General features: G+C 42.9%; 1 protein-coding gene across 5 annotated transcripts in view; it reads left to right on the forward strand.

Annotated features, from left to right (window-relative positions):
* Window positions 1–5,875, forward strand: part of LOC137377161 (src substrate cortactin-like) — a 78,167-nt gene extending 72,292 nt beyond the window's left edge. For all 5 annotated transcript variants that reach the window (XM_068046552.1, XM_068046554.1, XM_068046555.1 and 2 more), the window contains 3 exons: window positions 3,134–3,296; window positions 3,523–3,594; window positions 4,971–5,875. In XM_068046552.1, coding sequence (XP_067902653.1) covers window positions 3,134–3,296; window positions 3,523–3,594; window positions 4,971–5,107 — 372 coding nt within the window. In that variant the 3' untranslated portion in view covers window positions 5,108–5,875. The remainder of the gene's footprint in view (window positions 1–3,133; window positions 3,297–3,522; window positions 3,595–4,970) is intronic.
* Window positions 5,876–15,850: the final 9,975 nt, after the last annotated feature.

Raw genomic sequence — 15,850 nt, forward strand, 5'->3', positions numbered from 1 at the left:
GAGCAAATCTGCAGGGAAATTGGAGATGTGCCAGAACTATAGAGTGTACAAATAGTCATTTGTAGTTTCGAACTGGAGTATTGCTGAAAATCGAGACATGTTGTTGAAACTTTTCGTCTTGCATTCATCAGGACAATCCACAAGAATACCAATGTAAGGGAAGACAACTTGATACTGTATGAGAGGAGAGTGCTGATTGGTTGGCATGTGAACTCTGGTAAAGGCATTGCCATGGAGCATTCCTTCGAGAAGTTTACGCTGACTGACCGTTAACTGCCAAGCTTTGTTTTAAAATTTAAACCAGGCAGCTGGACTCTGGTCAAGGCATTGCCCTGAGGAATGAACCAGGGAATGGCTGTTACTTATTTTGTTTAGCTGAAACAGGCACAACGTTTGTATGTTCTTTCTGTCTGCAAAGAACAGGGCCTTGTGTATTAATATATGTAGCTTCTAGTACGCGCAAATGCACTACACTGCGAGCCCTACTGACAATCTTAAATAGATGGTGTTGCCATGGGATCCCCTCTAGGCCCAGCTCTTGCAAGCATCATTGGTTCCATGAGAAGCATGTCTTTGAGGGAATGAGTCCTAAACTCCTACCTCTTGCATATTTCAGATACGTAGATGATACGTTTGCGATATTTGAATCAACAGCTGCATGCAATAATTTCCTTGCACGCCTTAATGGGCTCCATCCTCCACTCAAATTCACCTTTCCTCGATGGACTATTTGAGAAATCTCTTAAAGGGTTCTCTACAATGGTCTACTGCAAACCTACCTTCGTTGGTCAATACACGCATTAGGATTCTTACAGTTCCAGATGCTATAAGATTGGCCTTATCGGCAACCTCATAAATCGAGCCCGAGCCATTTGCTCACCATGCAAGCTTGATGCTGAAATAGGGCGAATCAAAGATATCCTGCCTGACCATGGCTACCCTGATCAGATCATTTCTCACTGTATGTCACGCAAACTTAGGAACAGGTCTAAGGCTGTCATTTTTGGCCCTGAAAAGTGTCCAGTCTACCTCAAATTACCCTGGAAGGGTAATGTATCCCAAAATTTGAGCAACAGGTGAAGCTAGCTGTTTCATGCTGCTACTGTGCAGGAGCAACACATGTGGTGTTCAATGTGATGCTGCCATCAAGCCAAAAAGATGTCCTGCCTATCACACAAATGAGTAATGTGATATATGAATTGCAATGCCAGTGTGATGCTAGGTATAAAGGCCATGCATCCCAGAGACTGGTAGATCGTATCAAACAATATGTCCCTTCTGCTGTTTACAATGGGCAAGGTACAGCCCGTACTCAACCAGCCCATGCTTGCAAAACTCAAAACCGTGTCCAGCATTTGGTGCGATTCCGTGACTGAACAATATTTGCTAAATAATCCTCCGTGTGCTAAGAATTACGCTGACAACCAATTTAAGATAGTCAGTCGGGCTCGCTGTGTGGTGCATTTGCATGTACTGGAAGCTATAATATATTAATACACAGGCAAGCGGCAGATGGAATTTAATAGACAAGTGTGAGGTGATGCATTTTAGAAGAAAGGATAGAGTGAGGCAATAAAGACCTAATGGCACAGTTTTTTTTTTAAATTTTTTTTAAATTTATTTTATTTATTTAGAGATACAGCACTGAAACAGGCCCTTTGGCCCACCGAGTCTGTGCTGACCATTAACCACCAATTTATACTAATCCTACACTAATCCCATATTCCTACCACATCCTCACCTGTCCCTATATTCCTCTACCACCTACCTATACTAGGGGCAATTTATAATGGCCAATTAACCTATCAACCTGCAAGTCTTTTGAAAGTGGGAGGAAACCGGAGCACCCGGAGGAAACCCACGCAGACACAGGGAGAACTTGCAAACTCCACACAGGCAGTACCCAGAATTGAACCCGGGTCGCTGGAGCTGTGAGGCTGCGGTGCTAACCACTGCGCCACCCAAAGAGTGTGCAGGCACGGAGGGACCTGGGGGTGCATGTGCATCAATCTTTGACAGGACACATTGAGAGAGTGGTTAGCAAAGTGTATGGGATCTTGGGCTTAAATAGAGGCATAGAGTACAAAAGCAGGGAAGTCCTGCTGAAGCTTTTATAAAGTTCTGGTTAGGCCCCAAGTATTGCGTCCAGTTCTGGTCGTCACGCTTCAGGAAGGATGAGAGTGTCCTCAAGAGGGTGCAGAGGAGATTTACCAGAATGGCTCCAGGGATGAAGATTTTAGTTACAAGGTTAAATTGGAAAAGCTGGGGTTGTTCTCCCTGGATCAAAGGAGATTGAGGGGAGATTTGATAGAGGTGTACAAGATTATGACTGGCTTAGATAAGGTAGACAAGGAAAAACTGTTCCCATTAACTGATGGTTCAAGGACTAGGGAACACAGATTGAAGGTTTTGGGCAAGAGGTGCAGAGGGAATGTGAGGAAGAACTTTTTTACGCAGCGCGTGGTAATGACCTGGAACCCACTGCCCAAAAGGGTGGTGGAAGCGAAGACAATCAATGATTTCAAAAGGAAATTGGATGGTCACTTGAAGGAAGTAAACTTGCAGGGCTATGGGGATCAAGTGGGGAACTGGGACTAACTGGATTGCTCAGCGGAGAGCTGGCATGTATTTGATAGGCCAAATGGCCTCCTATTCTGTATATGACTCTGTCCCTGCCTATCTGTAGCAGCATGATCTTATGTGATTGCTCTGACCCTGATTTCCTTCAAGACTTAACAAATGAGGCTTCACTCATAGTGTGGAAGATGTGTTTCATTCAAAGAATAAAGACAAATCAGGTTGCCAACTCTGTACGTATCCCTGGAAGCTTTCCTCATGTGACCTCTGGCCTCCAACTGATCTGCCCAGTCAAAACAGCCTTTTTAAGATCCGTCTCCAATATTTTAATAACTAATAAAAATGAAAAATGTTTAATGCCACACTGAATTTTCTTCCTGGTTGCTTGCAGCAGTGTCCTGGAGTCTCCCAGGAATTAAATGGGGAGAGGTGGCGACCCAATATCAGATGCGTAATGGTCTATAACCATTATTGGTAATCATGTAGTTAATTCATCAGGAAGGATTGAATATGGAATACAAGTTGAAGCAAGTTTCAAATATTCCCAACTTTGTAGGAGCCACCAGTGCATGAAGCAGAAAATCAGCAGGAGAACCAGTATTCGGGTATCTACGAGGCAGAGCCCAACTATAGCACTGATGAGGCACACTACCAAGAAGCAACATATGAACAAGAAGCAGTTTACCAGATGCCCGATGAAAGTCAAGATTACCAAAGAGGTAATGGCTAATATGCAGCTTTAATGGTTGACTTCCAAGTTGTGTACCAGCAACAAGAGCAGTATATTAAGTGTATCCAACTGTAAATGATTTAACATTGGAATGTTTTTTGCTTTAAAAGGGAAAGGCGATAGATGAAGTCGCGTTAAAACATCATTTTTAATGTAATTTTTTTGTTTGGTTTCATTGTAAACGATTCATTCAGCTCAGTCTCTTCCTTTTACAGATGAACCCACTTATGCAGAGTATGGAAATGAGTATGGAATTACAGCAGTGGCTTTGTATGACTACCAGGCTGGTAAGTGCAGGGTTGCTGTAAAGTCAGTCTCCATCTCAGCCGTTTCCCTTCATGCAGTCCAAATTGCGTTACCGGAACCATTCTTTTAAGCTTACCTACAGTTCTGTGCACTGTTCTGGTCGTCTTATTACCGAAAGGATATAGAGGCACAGGAGAAGATGCTCAAAAAGCATTGCAAGCATAATCGCAGAACTGTGAGGTTATAACAATCAGGATAGACTGAACAGACTAGGGATCTTTTCTCTAGGAAAGAGCAGGCTGAGGCGTGAAGTCTTTTTTTAAAAAAAAAATATGAAGGGATTTGATAGGATAGATGTAGAGATGATGTTTCCACTTGTGGGGGAGTCCGAAACTAGGGGACATAAATATAAGATAGTCACTAATAAATCCAATAGGAATTGATGAAAAATTATTTACCTAGAAAGTGATGAGAACGTGAAATTTGTTAGCATGTGGATTGGTTGAGGTGAATAGCATAGATGTCTTTAAGGGGAGGGTAACCAGCAAGGGAATACACAATAAAAGGGAGGATATTTAGAGGGGTAGAAGAAGTGAGAGATCTTGGAGTGCATGTCCACAGGTCCCTGAGGTGGCAGGACTGATAGATAAAGTGGTGAAGAAGGCATATAGAATGTTTTCCTTTATTAGCTGAGGTATAGAGTACAAAAGCAGGGATGTAATGCTGGAACTGTACAAAACATTGGTTAGGCCACAACTGGAGTATTGTGTACAGTTCTGGTCACCACATTACAGGAAGGACATAATTCCTCTGGAGAGAGTACAGAGGAGATTTACAGGAATGTTGCCAGGGCTTAAATTGCAGCCAAGGAGAGATTGGATTGGCTAGGGTTGCTTTCCTTGGAATAGAGGAGGCTGAGGGGTGACTTAACTGAGGGGCCTAGATAGAGTAGATGGGAAGAACCTGTTTCCCCTAGCGGAGAGGTCAATTAGCAGAGGGCACAGATTTAAACTGTAGAAGGATTAGAGGGGACACAAGGAAAAACTTTTTTACCTAGTGGGTGGTGGTTGTCTGGAATTCGCTGCCCATATTGCTGGTGGAGCAGAATCCCTAAACTCTTAAAACCTGGACATGCACCTGAAGTGCTGTAACCCGCAAGGCTGCGGACCATGTGCTGGAAGGTGGGTTCTCGGCCAGCGCAGATAGGATAGGCTGAATGGCCTCCTCCTATGCTGTAACTTTGATTCTATAAGCACGAAAGAACTGGAAAGCTGATGGGGTTATATGAAGTACAGGGTACGAGGTTCATGTGGTGTATAAACCAATTGGACAGAGTGCCCTGTTTATGTGCTGTAAATTATATACAACTTAAGAGGATATCGTCTGTGGCTAAAATACATGCAAATGCATTTTTCAGCTGGCGATGATGAAATTTCATTTGATCCGGATGACACCATTACCAACATCGAAATGATTGACGAAGGATGGTGGCGAGGGGAATGTCGGGGCAAATATGGTCTCTTTCCAGCGAACTACGTTGAACTGAAACAGTGAAATGCTGAGCCCTCTGATTTAAATAGAACAGCAGAATGCGCAATTCCAATTTAATGCAGCATGAATTGTGTCGAGTAATGGGAATAAAGTTTTCTTTTTCTCGTGAGTTGCAGTTATGCATTGCATAATATCCAGTCTTCAGCAGCACTAGGGAAGGAGTTTCAAGTTAATATTTGACATGCCTCTGAGAAAGGGTGTGTTGGTGTGCTTTCAGATAAAAAGTTAAATGCACTTTCTAAATGAAGAGAACCCCTAGCAGTTTGAGCCAATGTGGCAATCGTGTGAGAAGCCTGATTAAGTCTACGGGTGCTTGCCACACAATAAGACCAATTGCTTCTTGTTGACCAAGTTGAACTTTAACTGAAATGTAAATGTTTGTATATCATTGCCTAGTCTAATCTTTAGTCTCAGCCATATGGTTAGTTTGAAATACTGATACTTTGGCTACTTACTAATGGTGAAACCAATTAACTCTTTCTTTTTTAGTTTTTTTTTCCTCCCCTTGGTGGAGTCTCAATATTCTGCTTCCAACTATTTAGCTGAATCATGAATGGGTTTGGGTTTTTATAATAAAAGTTGCCTTTTTCAGTACTTTATCAAGAATTAAACTGGTTTTATTGTACTACACTCATTGTAGATCTGCTGTTTTTGCTTATTTTGTGAGCAATCTTAATTTTGCATAAATGTTTCCTCAATTCACTTAATGCCAGTTAAATCCTAAAACCAAATATTTTCTAGCTTTATAAACCTGAGTTTGATTTAACCAAACCACTGTAGTCTTGTATTTATTTAAAACGCACACACGCAACAATTCCTATTTCATGCATAAATTGGGGTCAAGTGTGACACCAAAGTTGTGAGCAGTCTGGTTCAGCCTCGGAGTTGTCAGGGAGAGGGATGGAGTCGTTAGCTAGGGAACGAAGTTTGTGACTGGGATGGCTTCGGTCTTCCCAATATTTAGCTGGAGGAAGTTTCTGCTCATCCAGCACTGGATGTCATTGTTGTAATGCAGGGACAGTGTAATCCTACTGTTGACAACGTGCCAAGTTCAATGCTTAGAAAAGCAGAGAAACCAAATTCTGCCTATTGCTTTTTTCCAGGACCACAACACCAATGGGATGGAAAATGAATTTGTTTTGGAGAAAGCACATACTAAAAATATGTTGCAGGAAGATGTCCCAGTTGGAAAGCATTCTGTACTGACTCATTTGTGTTGTGGTCCCCCCTGAGCAATGCACAAGCTCCCCCAAAACTGTTTGCAAACCTGTTGGTTCTGGTATTTAATGGCATCAGTGTAGCTCATATCAGCACAGCATCGAAGGATTCAGCCATGCAGAAGATGATGTTACCAGCGCAGTCTGAGCAGCCACATCAGAATTCTTGCTCTCTTCCTGGAAAGTTGAGTAGTGACTAGCTTGTAAACCAGAGAAAAATCTCTGCTCACGCAAAGAGCCAAAGTAAGAAACCTATTCCAGCTAACAAAAGTCCTGTCCTCCTGTAATGTTTTAAAATTGGAACATTTTTTGTGTTACATGAGTTTACATGGGAGAGAAAACACAAAACAAACAGGTAAACCAAACCTACCACAGTATTTGCTCCAGAAGCTAATTAGGATTCAATGACAATCAAATGTTCAGTTGTATTCAGGCACTAAGCTCTGGGAATTTCTTCCCTAAAAGAGGAGAGGTGGAGAGGTTTAAGACACTAATCCTTAAAACCTACCTTTTTGACTAAGCTTTTGGTCATCAGTCCTTAATGTCTCCTTTTGTTCATTGTCAAATTTTTTAGACTTGGTAATGCTCCTGTGAAAATCAGTAGGATGTTTTACAACATTTAAAGGCGATATATAAATGGAAGTTATTGATACTGTACTTGTCCATTCGGAGCTTTTAAATTGAAAACACTATTTTCCAATTGTGTATTTTTTTTATAAAGCCTCCACTTTGTCTTCCCATTCTCTCGCTGGGTTGTGGTATAATTTCTTCTAAATGTGTGAGAAATCTAGAATTTTAAAAACATTATGGAGAAAGGTCTAATTTTCAAAGTTAAATTTGATGCAAGTAAATGTTTTTGAATTTTGTTTATGAACTCTATGAAATAATCAACAGTTGGAAGAAAATTGCTGCTTGACTCAAACCCAAAGTGTTCTACAAGTTAGAATAGCTGGATTGGAAAGCTCAGAACCTTTATGCCAAAATACAGGCTGTAGGGACATATGAGCCATGTTCTGTTACTGCTAATATTGATACAATTCTAGCTCTGCTTGTTTGGTCAAATGTTGTTGCCAATTGATATTGCAGCCAGGAAGTTGAGACTGTTTTTAATAATTCCCTCGCTATCTCTTTAAACCGTTGCACGTGCAGAGTCTGGTGATAGTTGCTAGGTGATTCTTTTAAGGCTGTTGACATTCCATTTTTATTCCTGCCTGACATACTGTGAAATACTGCACTCGCTGTACCTTGAACTACTGAGCCAAGGAACATTATACCACACTTTCTTTTTATGACTTGAATTTGAGGCTGTTACTGTCTTAAAAGTCTGGTGATGCAATACTGAAACACAAATACCTTTTAGTTTTTTTTCTTATTGCTGCCATTCATCTTAAGATATATCTACCTTGTCTAGTTTATTGAAGCTGCAGCAATTTCATGCGTGATGTACATCAGCACTGTGAAATTTGGCTAAGGAGTAGAATTCACCTCGTCCCTTGTGTCTTCTATTTAAGTTGAATGCTTCTACTATGCCTTCTGCTGAAGTACTTTCTCAACTACCATTTCAAAGTTGGGGTTGATCTGTATAATTGGCCTTTACCTAGGATTATACCCAGTATTTATAAAGTACCTTTCATGACCTCCGGCTGTCCCAAAGTGCTTATCAGCCGATGAACTACTTCTGAAGTATAGTCACTGTTTTGGAAATGGCAGCCAATTTGAACACAGCCAGCTCCAATCAACAGCAACATGATTACCAGATAAATTGTTTTTGATATGTTGATTGAGGGATAAATATTGACCAGGACACTAGTGATAACTCCCCTGTTCTTGAAATAGTGCCCAGGGATCTTGTATGTCTTCCTTAAAAATTGGACCTTGGTTTAATGTTTCAACCAAACAATGGCACTTTCAACAGTGCAGCACTCCTTCACTACTGCACTTGTTGGCCTTGATTTTTGTGTTCGAGTGCTGGAGTGGGTGTTGAACCCACAGCCTCTGACTCAGTCATAATGAGAGTGCTACCAACTGAGTCACAGTTGACGCTGCCATTTGAAAAATGTTACTTTGATAAGTTCAAGTTGCTAAGTACACTGATGAAGCTAATTATCACTTCGAGGCAGCTCGGATTTCCCCAGGATGTGCTGCCCTTTCCTTTGTAATTGTAATTGTTGACAGTTTTACCTAGTTGCTTTCCTCTTCAACATGAATCTGGAATTAATGAACTTTTATTGCCTGAAAGTGTTCAACTAAGTCCTAGTGATCACTGACTCTCCTGCATCCATGTAATCTTTGACTGGTATTTTGAGAATGTAACTAACTGGTAGTGTTTAGCTGCATGATCGTGTTATGACCAGGTGAGAAAGGGGTCTACGGTTACCTCTCAGCCTTCACCTGGTCTTACCATAACAGGGTTTAATTTTAAACACACTTTTTTTTTATTCCCCCTTAGTGAACAAGGATTCACTACCTTCCAATTGTAAGGCAAAAAAACTAGCCACAGGTTTTCTTAGGTTCCAAGAAAAAAGGTTGAACTTTATTGAACTTAAACTCTAATTCGATTAACACCTATGAATACGTGACGTGCCCATGCTAGCATGCATACGCGATACACACATGTTGAAAGGGACAGAAGAAATAAAGTGGAAACATTTGAGGCAATATCTGAAGATGGTTTTGGTTACTGTTCTTCAAGCTCACTGTAAAGTCCTTGATTGTAGGTAGGTCTTGCTTTTCGTTGGGGCCCAGTATTCTTCTTAAACCTTGTTCGATGTAGGAGACTTTTCTCTTTTGAAGTTCATGTGTCCTTAGTGGATCCAGAAGCTTGTAAGAAAGAGATGGGAGCAGAGAGGAGAGGTTTTCTCATGCCAGGAGCCAACAGTCTTTCTTCGTTTAAAAACTCTGTGGCTAGATCAAAAAACCCTGGACCAGCCAGTTAGTCATGTGACCAGCTATTTTACCCATTCCTGGCTTATGTGAATTGGATCACCTTAGCAGTCTCTGGAATGCTCTTCCTTACACCTTCAATATCTAGTGATCGAAATCCATTGTGGGTTGAATGTGTCAGGGAATGGTCCCTTTTGTCTCCACACACACACACAGTCTGTAGTACGCAAATGTTTTTCAGCTAAGTGTCTGGCAGCCTCAGCAAGTTTAAAATCAATGTTCATATGACGACATTAATATACCTCATTCTTGGCAGGTGGGGGCCTGCATGATATCTGGGAACAGAATCATAAAATATTACAGCACAGAGGTGGTTATTATGCCCATTGTTAGCGTGCTGGCTCTTTTAAACAGCTAGCCAATTACTCCCATTCTTCTGCCCTTTTCCCATACCCCTGCAAAATTTTAGCTCTAAATGTTTTCCCTTCAAGTATGTATCCAATTCCCTTTGTAAGTTATTATTGAACCTGCTTCCACCACCATTCAGGCAGCACATTCTAGATCATCATAATTCAGTGTTAACAAAAGCTACACTTCTACCAATTATCATAATGCTCTGACCTTTGGTTATCAACCCTTCTGCCACTGGAAACAGTTTCTCCATATTTACTCTATCAAAACCCTTCATGATTTTGAACAAAATAAAAACAAGAAATGCTGGAACCACTCTGCAGGTCTGGCAGCATCTGTGGAAAGGGAAGCAGAGTTAACGTTTCGGGTCAGTGACCCTCCTTTGGAACACCTTTTTTGAACACCTCTATTAAATCTCCCCTGAACCTTCTCTGCTATAAGGAGAACAGCCCCAACTTCACCAATCTTTTTTTATTCATTTTTGGAATGTGTGTGTCACTGGCAAGGCCAGCATTTATAGTGCAGCCTTACTTGCCCTTGAGAAGGTGGTGGTAAGTATCACAAGAGTTTTGTTTTGTATCTGAAAGCTTAGAATTCTGTGGTTGTTTTTTAAAGACTGAGGAAAAGGATTTTCTGTGAATATTGAATGCTGAAACTTGGTGTTTGAACTGAGTGGGACAGACTACAAGACACCTGTTCCAAACAACAGCAAGGGAAATGACAGATCACATGCTTTTATTAGTGTTTCAGTTTCATTTTTGCATTGTGGAGACCAGTAAGCTGGACAGGCAGGAGGCAGAACAAACTAGCTGGAACCTGTTTTTTGCAGACAGAAAAAGAACTCTCCCTGAAACAGAAGGCTTGCCTCTCGGTAAAAAAATCTGCATATGAGGTGGTGGCTATGGTCTGCCTGGAGAGAAAAAAGACCTCTGGAGAGGAAAAGACCCTGGAAAAGAGGAGTTGCTGCTCTCTATGCAGGAAGGCTGCTTTGCTAAGAGGAAGCCCTGCATTTTTGAAGGTGGCAGATTCTTATTGCCTCCAGCCTTAGGAATCCTTGCCTCTGGAGTGATTCCTGTTGCCTCTTATGTTCTGGGAGATCCTGAAAGCTCAAGAAAGCTTCTATAGCTAGACTGCTATTTCAAAACCCAAGTAGACCTGTTGCTACACCCTTTGCTGAAAGGTCTGTGTTACGCCTGCTGCAGACGAAGTGCCATGAATGCCTACCTATCACGGACATGTTCATTAACCTCGCCTGGAGAGACTTCTTGTGGCATCCGATTATTCGACTCTGGGACACCTCACACCTGGAAATATTCTACCAGAACTATGACCTGTGGAGTGGTGGGATTGAATTAACAGTGCATTACTCCCACCCTGGTCGTAACAGTGAGCTACCTTTTTGAATCACTGCAGTCCATCTGGTGAGGGTACAGCCTCAGTGCTTTTAGGGAGGGAGTTCCAGGATTTTAAACCAGCAACAGTGAAGGAAGGGTGATATGTTTCCAAGTCAGGATGGTTATGTGGCTTGGAGGGGACTTGCAGATGGTGGTAGTCCCACGTATCTGCTGCCCTTGTTCTTTTAGGTGGTGGAGCTTGAGGGTTTGGAAGGTGCTGTTGAAGGAGGCATGGTGAGTTGGTGCAGGGTATCTTGTAGATGGTACACATGGCCTCCACTGTGGTGAAGGGAGTGAATGTTTAAGGTTTTAGATGGGGTGCCAATCAAGCAGGCTGCTTTGACTTGAATGGTGTCGAGTTTTTGAGTGTTGTTGGAGCTGCACCCATCCAGGCAAGTGGAGAGTATTCCATCACACTCCTGACTTGTACCTTGTAGATGGTGGGCAGGCTTTTGTCAGTCAGGAGGTGAGCTCGCAGCAGAATTCCTAGCCTCTGACCTGCTCTGGTCCAGTTAATTTTCTGGTTAACGGGGCCAGGGGCAGAGATGATTGGCCTCCAACAACCATCTCTGGATGACTCCAACCAGTGGAAGGTTTTCCCCCAATTCACATTGATTTCAATTTTGATAGGCCTTCTTGGTGCCAAACTCGGTCAAATGCTACCTGGATGTCAAGGGCAGTCACTCTTGTCTCCCCTCTGCAATTCAACTGTTCTGTCCATTGTTACGACCAGGTGAGAAAGGGGTCTAGGGGTTCCCTTTCAGCCTTTGCCTAGTTTAACTGTAAAAGGGTTTAATTTTAAAAACACCGTGTTTTAACTCAGCCCTCAGTGAATCCTTGCTCACTGCTTTCCAATTGTAAGGCAAAGAAATCAATCAGACAGGTTTTCTTAGATTTAAACAAGGAAGGTGGAAATTTATTAACCTTAAACTTTAATTCGGTTAACGACTATGAATGCACAACGTGGCCACGCTAGCATGCATATGCGATAAACACACGCAGATAGAGACAGAAAAAGTAGAAAGAATAAAGGGAAAAAGTTTGAGGCAATAGCTGGGTGTATTTATGGTCCTTTGAGTTCAATGTGGAGTCTTTGGTTGCCAGTAAGTCTTGCTGTTCATTGGGGCCAGTGCATGCTTTAACTTGTTTCGATGTAGGAGTTTTTTCTTTCTTGAGGTTTAAGTGACTTCAGTGGGTCCAGAGACTTGTGAGAAAGTGAGAGAGAGAGCCAGCCAGGAGAGAGGCTCTCTTGTTCCAGGTTCAGTTGCAATCTGCAGTCTGTCTTCAAACTGTCCTGTGTGTAGTTCAAGAAGCCTGGGCCAGCAGGTTAGTCATGTGACCAACTGGTTTACCCACTCCTGCGTTTGTGGACTTTCCATTTTAGCAGACACTGGAATGTGAGTTTTCTTACACCTTCAATGAATGGTGATCAAACTCCATTTGGGTTAATCGGACCAGGCAGTAGTTGTTTTGTCTTTCCAAGCATTGTCCCTTTGTCTGCAAATGTCTGGTGATTTCTTTAAACAAGTCATCCCTTCACTCCAGCCCCATTTTAAAAATTAATGTTCATTATAACGAAATTAATATGCCTCATTCTTAGCAGCTGGGGGTCTTCATGACACCACGTTTCGACCAAGGCTGTAATGAGGTCTGGAGCCAAGTAACCCTGGCGGCAACCAAACTGAGGCTCGCTGAATAAGTGCTGCTTGATAGTACTGTCGAAGACACCTTCTATTATTTCCATCAATCTCGCCATGCAACTTAAGTCCCTCATACCTGATACTATTCTAGTAACTCTCCGCTGCACCCTTTCTAAGGTCTTGCCATCCTTCCTAAAATGTGGTACCTGGAAGTCAACACAATACTCCAGCTGGGCCAGATCCAGTGTTTTATAAAGGCTAAGCATAACTTCCTTGTTTTTTTACTCCATGCTTCAGTCAAGGTTGATTGGTGAGATTGAGGTTAAGTAGGTTTTTCCCTCTTATTGGTTCCCTCATCACCTGCTGCAGGCCCAATCTGGCAGATATATCCTTCAGGACTCCGCCAGCTCAGTCAGTAGTGGTGCTACCAAGCCATTCTTGGTGATGGGTATTGAAGACCCCCACTCAGTACATTCTGTGCCCTTGTCACCCTCAATGTTTCTTCCAAGTGGTGTTCAACATGGAGGAGTACTGATTCACCAGTTAAGGGAGAGCGGTTGGTGGTAATCAGCAGGAGGGTTCCTTGCCCATGTTTGACATGATGCCTTGAGACTTCATGGGATCCAGAGTCAATGTTGAGAACTCCCAGTGCAACTCCCACTGTGCCACCACCTCTGGTGGGACTGTCCTGCTGGTGGGACACAACATAACCATGGATGGTGATGGAGGAATCTGGGATATTGTAAGGTATGATTCGGTGAGTATGACTATGTCAGGCTGTTGCTTGGCTAGACTGTGGTACAGCTCTCCCAATTTTAGCAAAAGTCCCCAGTTGTTAGTAAGGAGGACTTTGCAGGGTCGACTGGGATGTTTGTGCCTTTGTCATTTCTGGTGCTTAGTTGATGCTGGGTGGTCTGCCCACTTTTATTTTGTGACTTTTCTGTAGTGCTTTGCTACAACTGAGTGGCTTGCTAGGCCATTTCGGAGGGCAGTTAAGAGTCAACCACATTGCTGTGAGTCTGGAGGCACACATCGGCCAGACCAGGTAAGGATGACAGATTCCCTTCCCTAAAGGGCATTAGTGAACCAGATGGGTATTTGCCCAATCCAGTAGTTTCATAATTACTATTACCACCATTGACCAAAACTCAACTGTGCCAGCCATATAAATACTGTGGCTACACGAGCAGACCTGAGGCTGGGAATTCTGCAGTGAATAATTCACCTCCTGACTCCCCAAACCTTGTCCACCATCTACAAGACACAAGTCAGGAGTGTAATGGAATACTCTCCACTTGCCTGGTAGTGTACAGCTCCAAAATACTCAAGAAGCTCGACAGCATCCAGGACTCCATCCACCACCGACGCACAGTGGCAGCATTGTGTACCATCTACAAGATGCACTGCAGCAACTCACCACGGCTCCTTTTGAGTCATAGAGTTATAACAGCACAGAAACAGGCCCTTTGGCCCATCGTGTCTGTGCCAGCCATCCAGCACCCAACTATTTTAATCCCATATTCCTGCACTTGGCCTGTAGCCTTGTATGCTATGGCATTCCAAGTGCTCATCTAAATACTTCTTAAGTGTTGTGAGGGTTCCTGCCTCCACCATCTCTTCAGGCAGTGCGTTCCAGATTCCAACCACCCTCTGCGTGAAAAGTTTTTTCCTCAAATCCCCCTAAACCTCCTGCCCCTTGCCCTAAATCTATGCCCCCTGGTTTCTGACTCCTCCCTATCAATGCCCCTCATAATCTTGTACACCTCAATTATGTCCCCCCCTCAGCCTTCTCTGCTCCAAGGAAAACAACCCTAGCCTTTTCAGTCTCTGCATAGCTGAAATGCTCCAGCCTAGGCAACATCCTGGTGTATCTCCTCTGCACCCTCTCCAGTGCAATCACATCCTTCCTATAGTGTGGTGACCAAAACTGTACACAGTACTCCAGCTGTGGCCTAATTCATGTTTTATACAGCTCCATCATAACCTCCCTGCTCTTAAATTCTATGCCTAGTCTAATAAAGGCAAGTATCCCATATGCCTTCCTAACCACCTTATCTACCTGTGCGGCTGCCATCAGTGATCTATGGACAAGTACACCAAGGTCCCTCTGACGTTCTGTACTTCATAGGGTCCTACCATCCCTTGCCTTGTTTGTCCTCCCAAAATTTGACAGCACCTTTCAAACCCACGACCTCTACCACCTAGAAGGACAAGGGCAGTCGATGCATGGGAACACCACCATGTGCAGGTTCCCTTCCAAACTACACACCATCCTGCCTTGGAATTATTTTGCTGTTCCTTCAGTGTCACTGGATCAAAATGCTGGAACTCCCTTCCCAACAGCACTGTGGGTGCACCTATATCAGATGGACTGCAACGGTTCAAGAAGGCAGCTCACCACCACCTTCTCAAGGGCAATTAAGGATGGGCAATGAACACTGGCCTTGCCAGCAATGCCCACATTCCATGAAAGAATTTTTAAAAAAGGATTCCATGTGCTTTTTTTAACAGCCTTCTCAACTTCTCCTGCCTCCTTCAAAATTTTGCAATTTTAAAACATGCACCCCCGGGTCTCAGTGTTTCTGCACCCTCTTTACCACCCACTGTAAATTAATTTGTTTTCCAGACAGTTGCTGCCAATATCACTGCATCATTTAGAAGAGCAACTTTGCCTCAGCTCAGACCAAACAGATTGCGGCTGTGTGGCCCAACCTAATTAAGCAAATACACATTGGCTCACAGCCCTGTTTCAGTGCCAGTCATTGCTGAAGTATGTCACACAATTAACTCGGTAGCTGGAAATGGTGAGCATGCTCCCAGAGACCTGGAGTTTCCGCTAGGTTGTATTGTGGGCTTTTCTGGGCTCAATTTACCCGAAATCGGCAAAACAAGGACAAAAGCTCTTGGAATTTCAAGTGCAATTTATATTCAGTGCAAATAGAGTTTCCCCGATTTTTTTTTTTGCAGTGATTTAAAAAACACTGTGCTCGAAGCAGGCTCTGCCCAGAAAACTGGTCATGGAGCCAGATCTTGGGACATTCTGCTTATTGTGTTCGAAGGCCTTCAAGGAGGCTTTCAAAATAAAGCTGTTTCTTTTACGTGCAAGGATGCTAATAGACATGTTTTTAAAACTTTTTAGAATTTTTTTAATTTACTAAGGAACTGATGACTGTACCTCAATATAACTAGCAAATGGTTCTG

The sequence above is a fragment of the Heterodontus francisci genome, chromosome 14 (assembly GCF_036365525.1).
Source record: "Heterodontus francisci isolate sHetFra1 chromosome 14, sHetFra1.hap1, whole genome shotgun sequence".
In the NCBI taxonomy this organism is placed as follows: Eukaryota; Metazoa; Chordata; class Chondrichthyes; order Heterodontiformes; family Heterodontidae; genus Heterodontus; species Heterodontus francisci.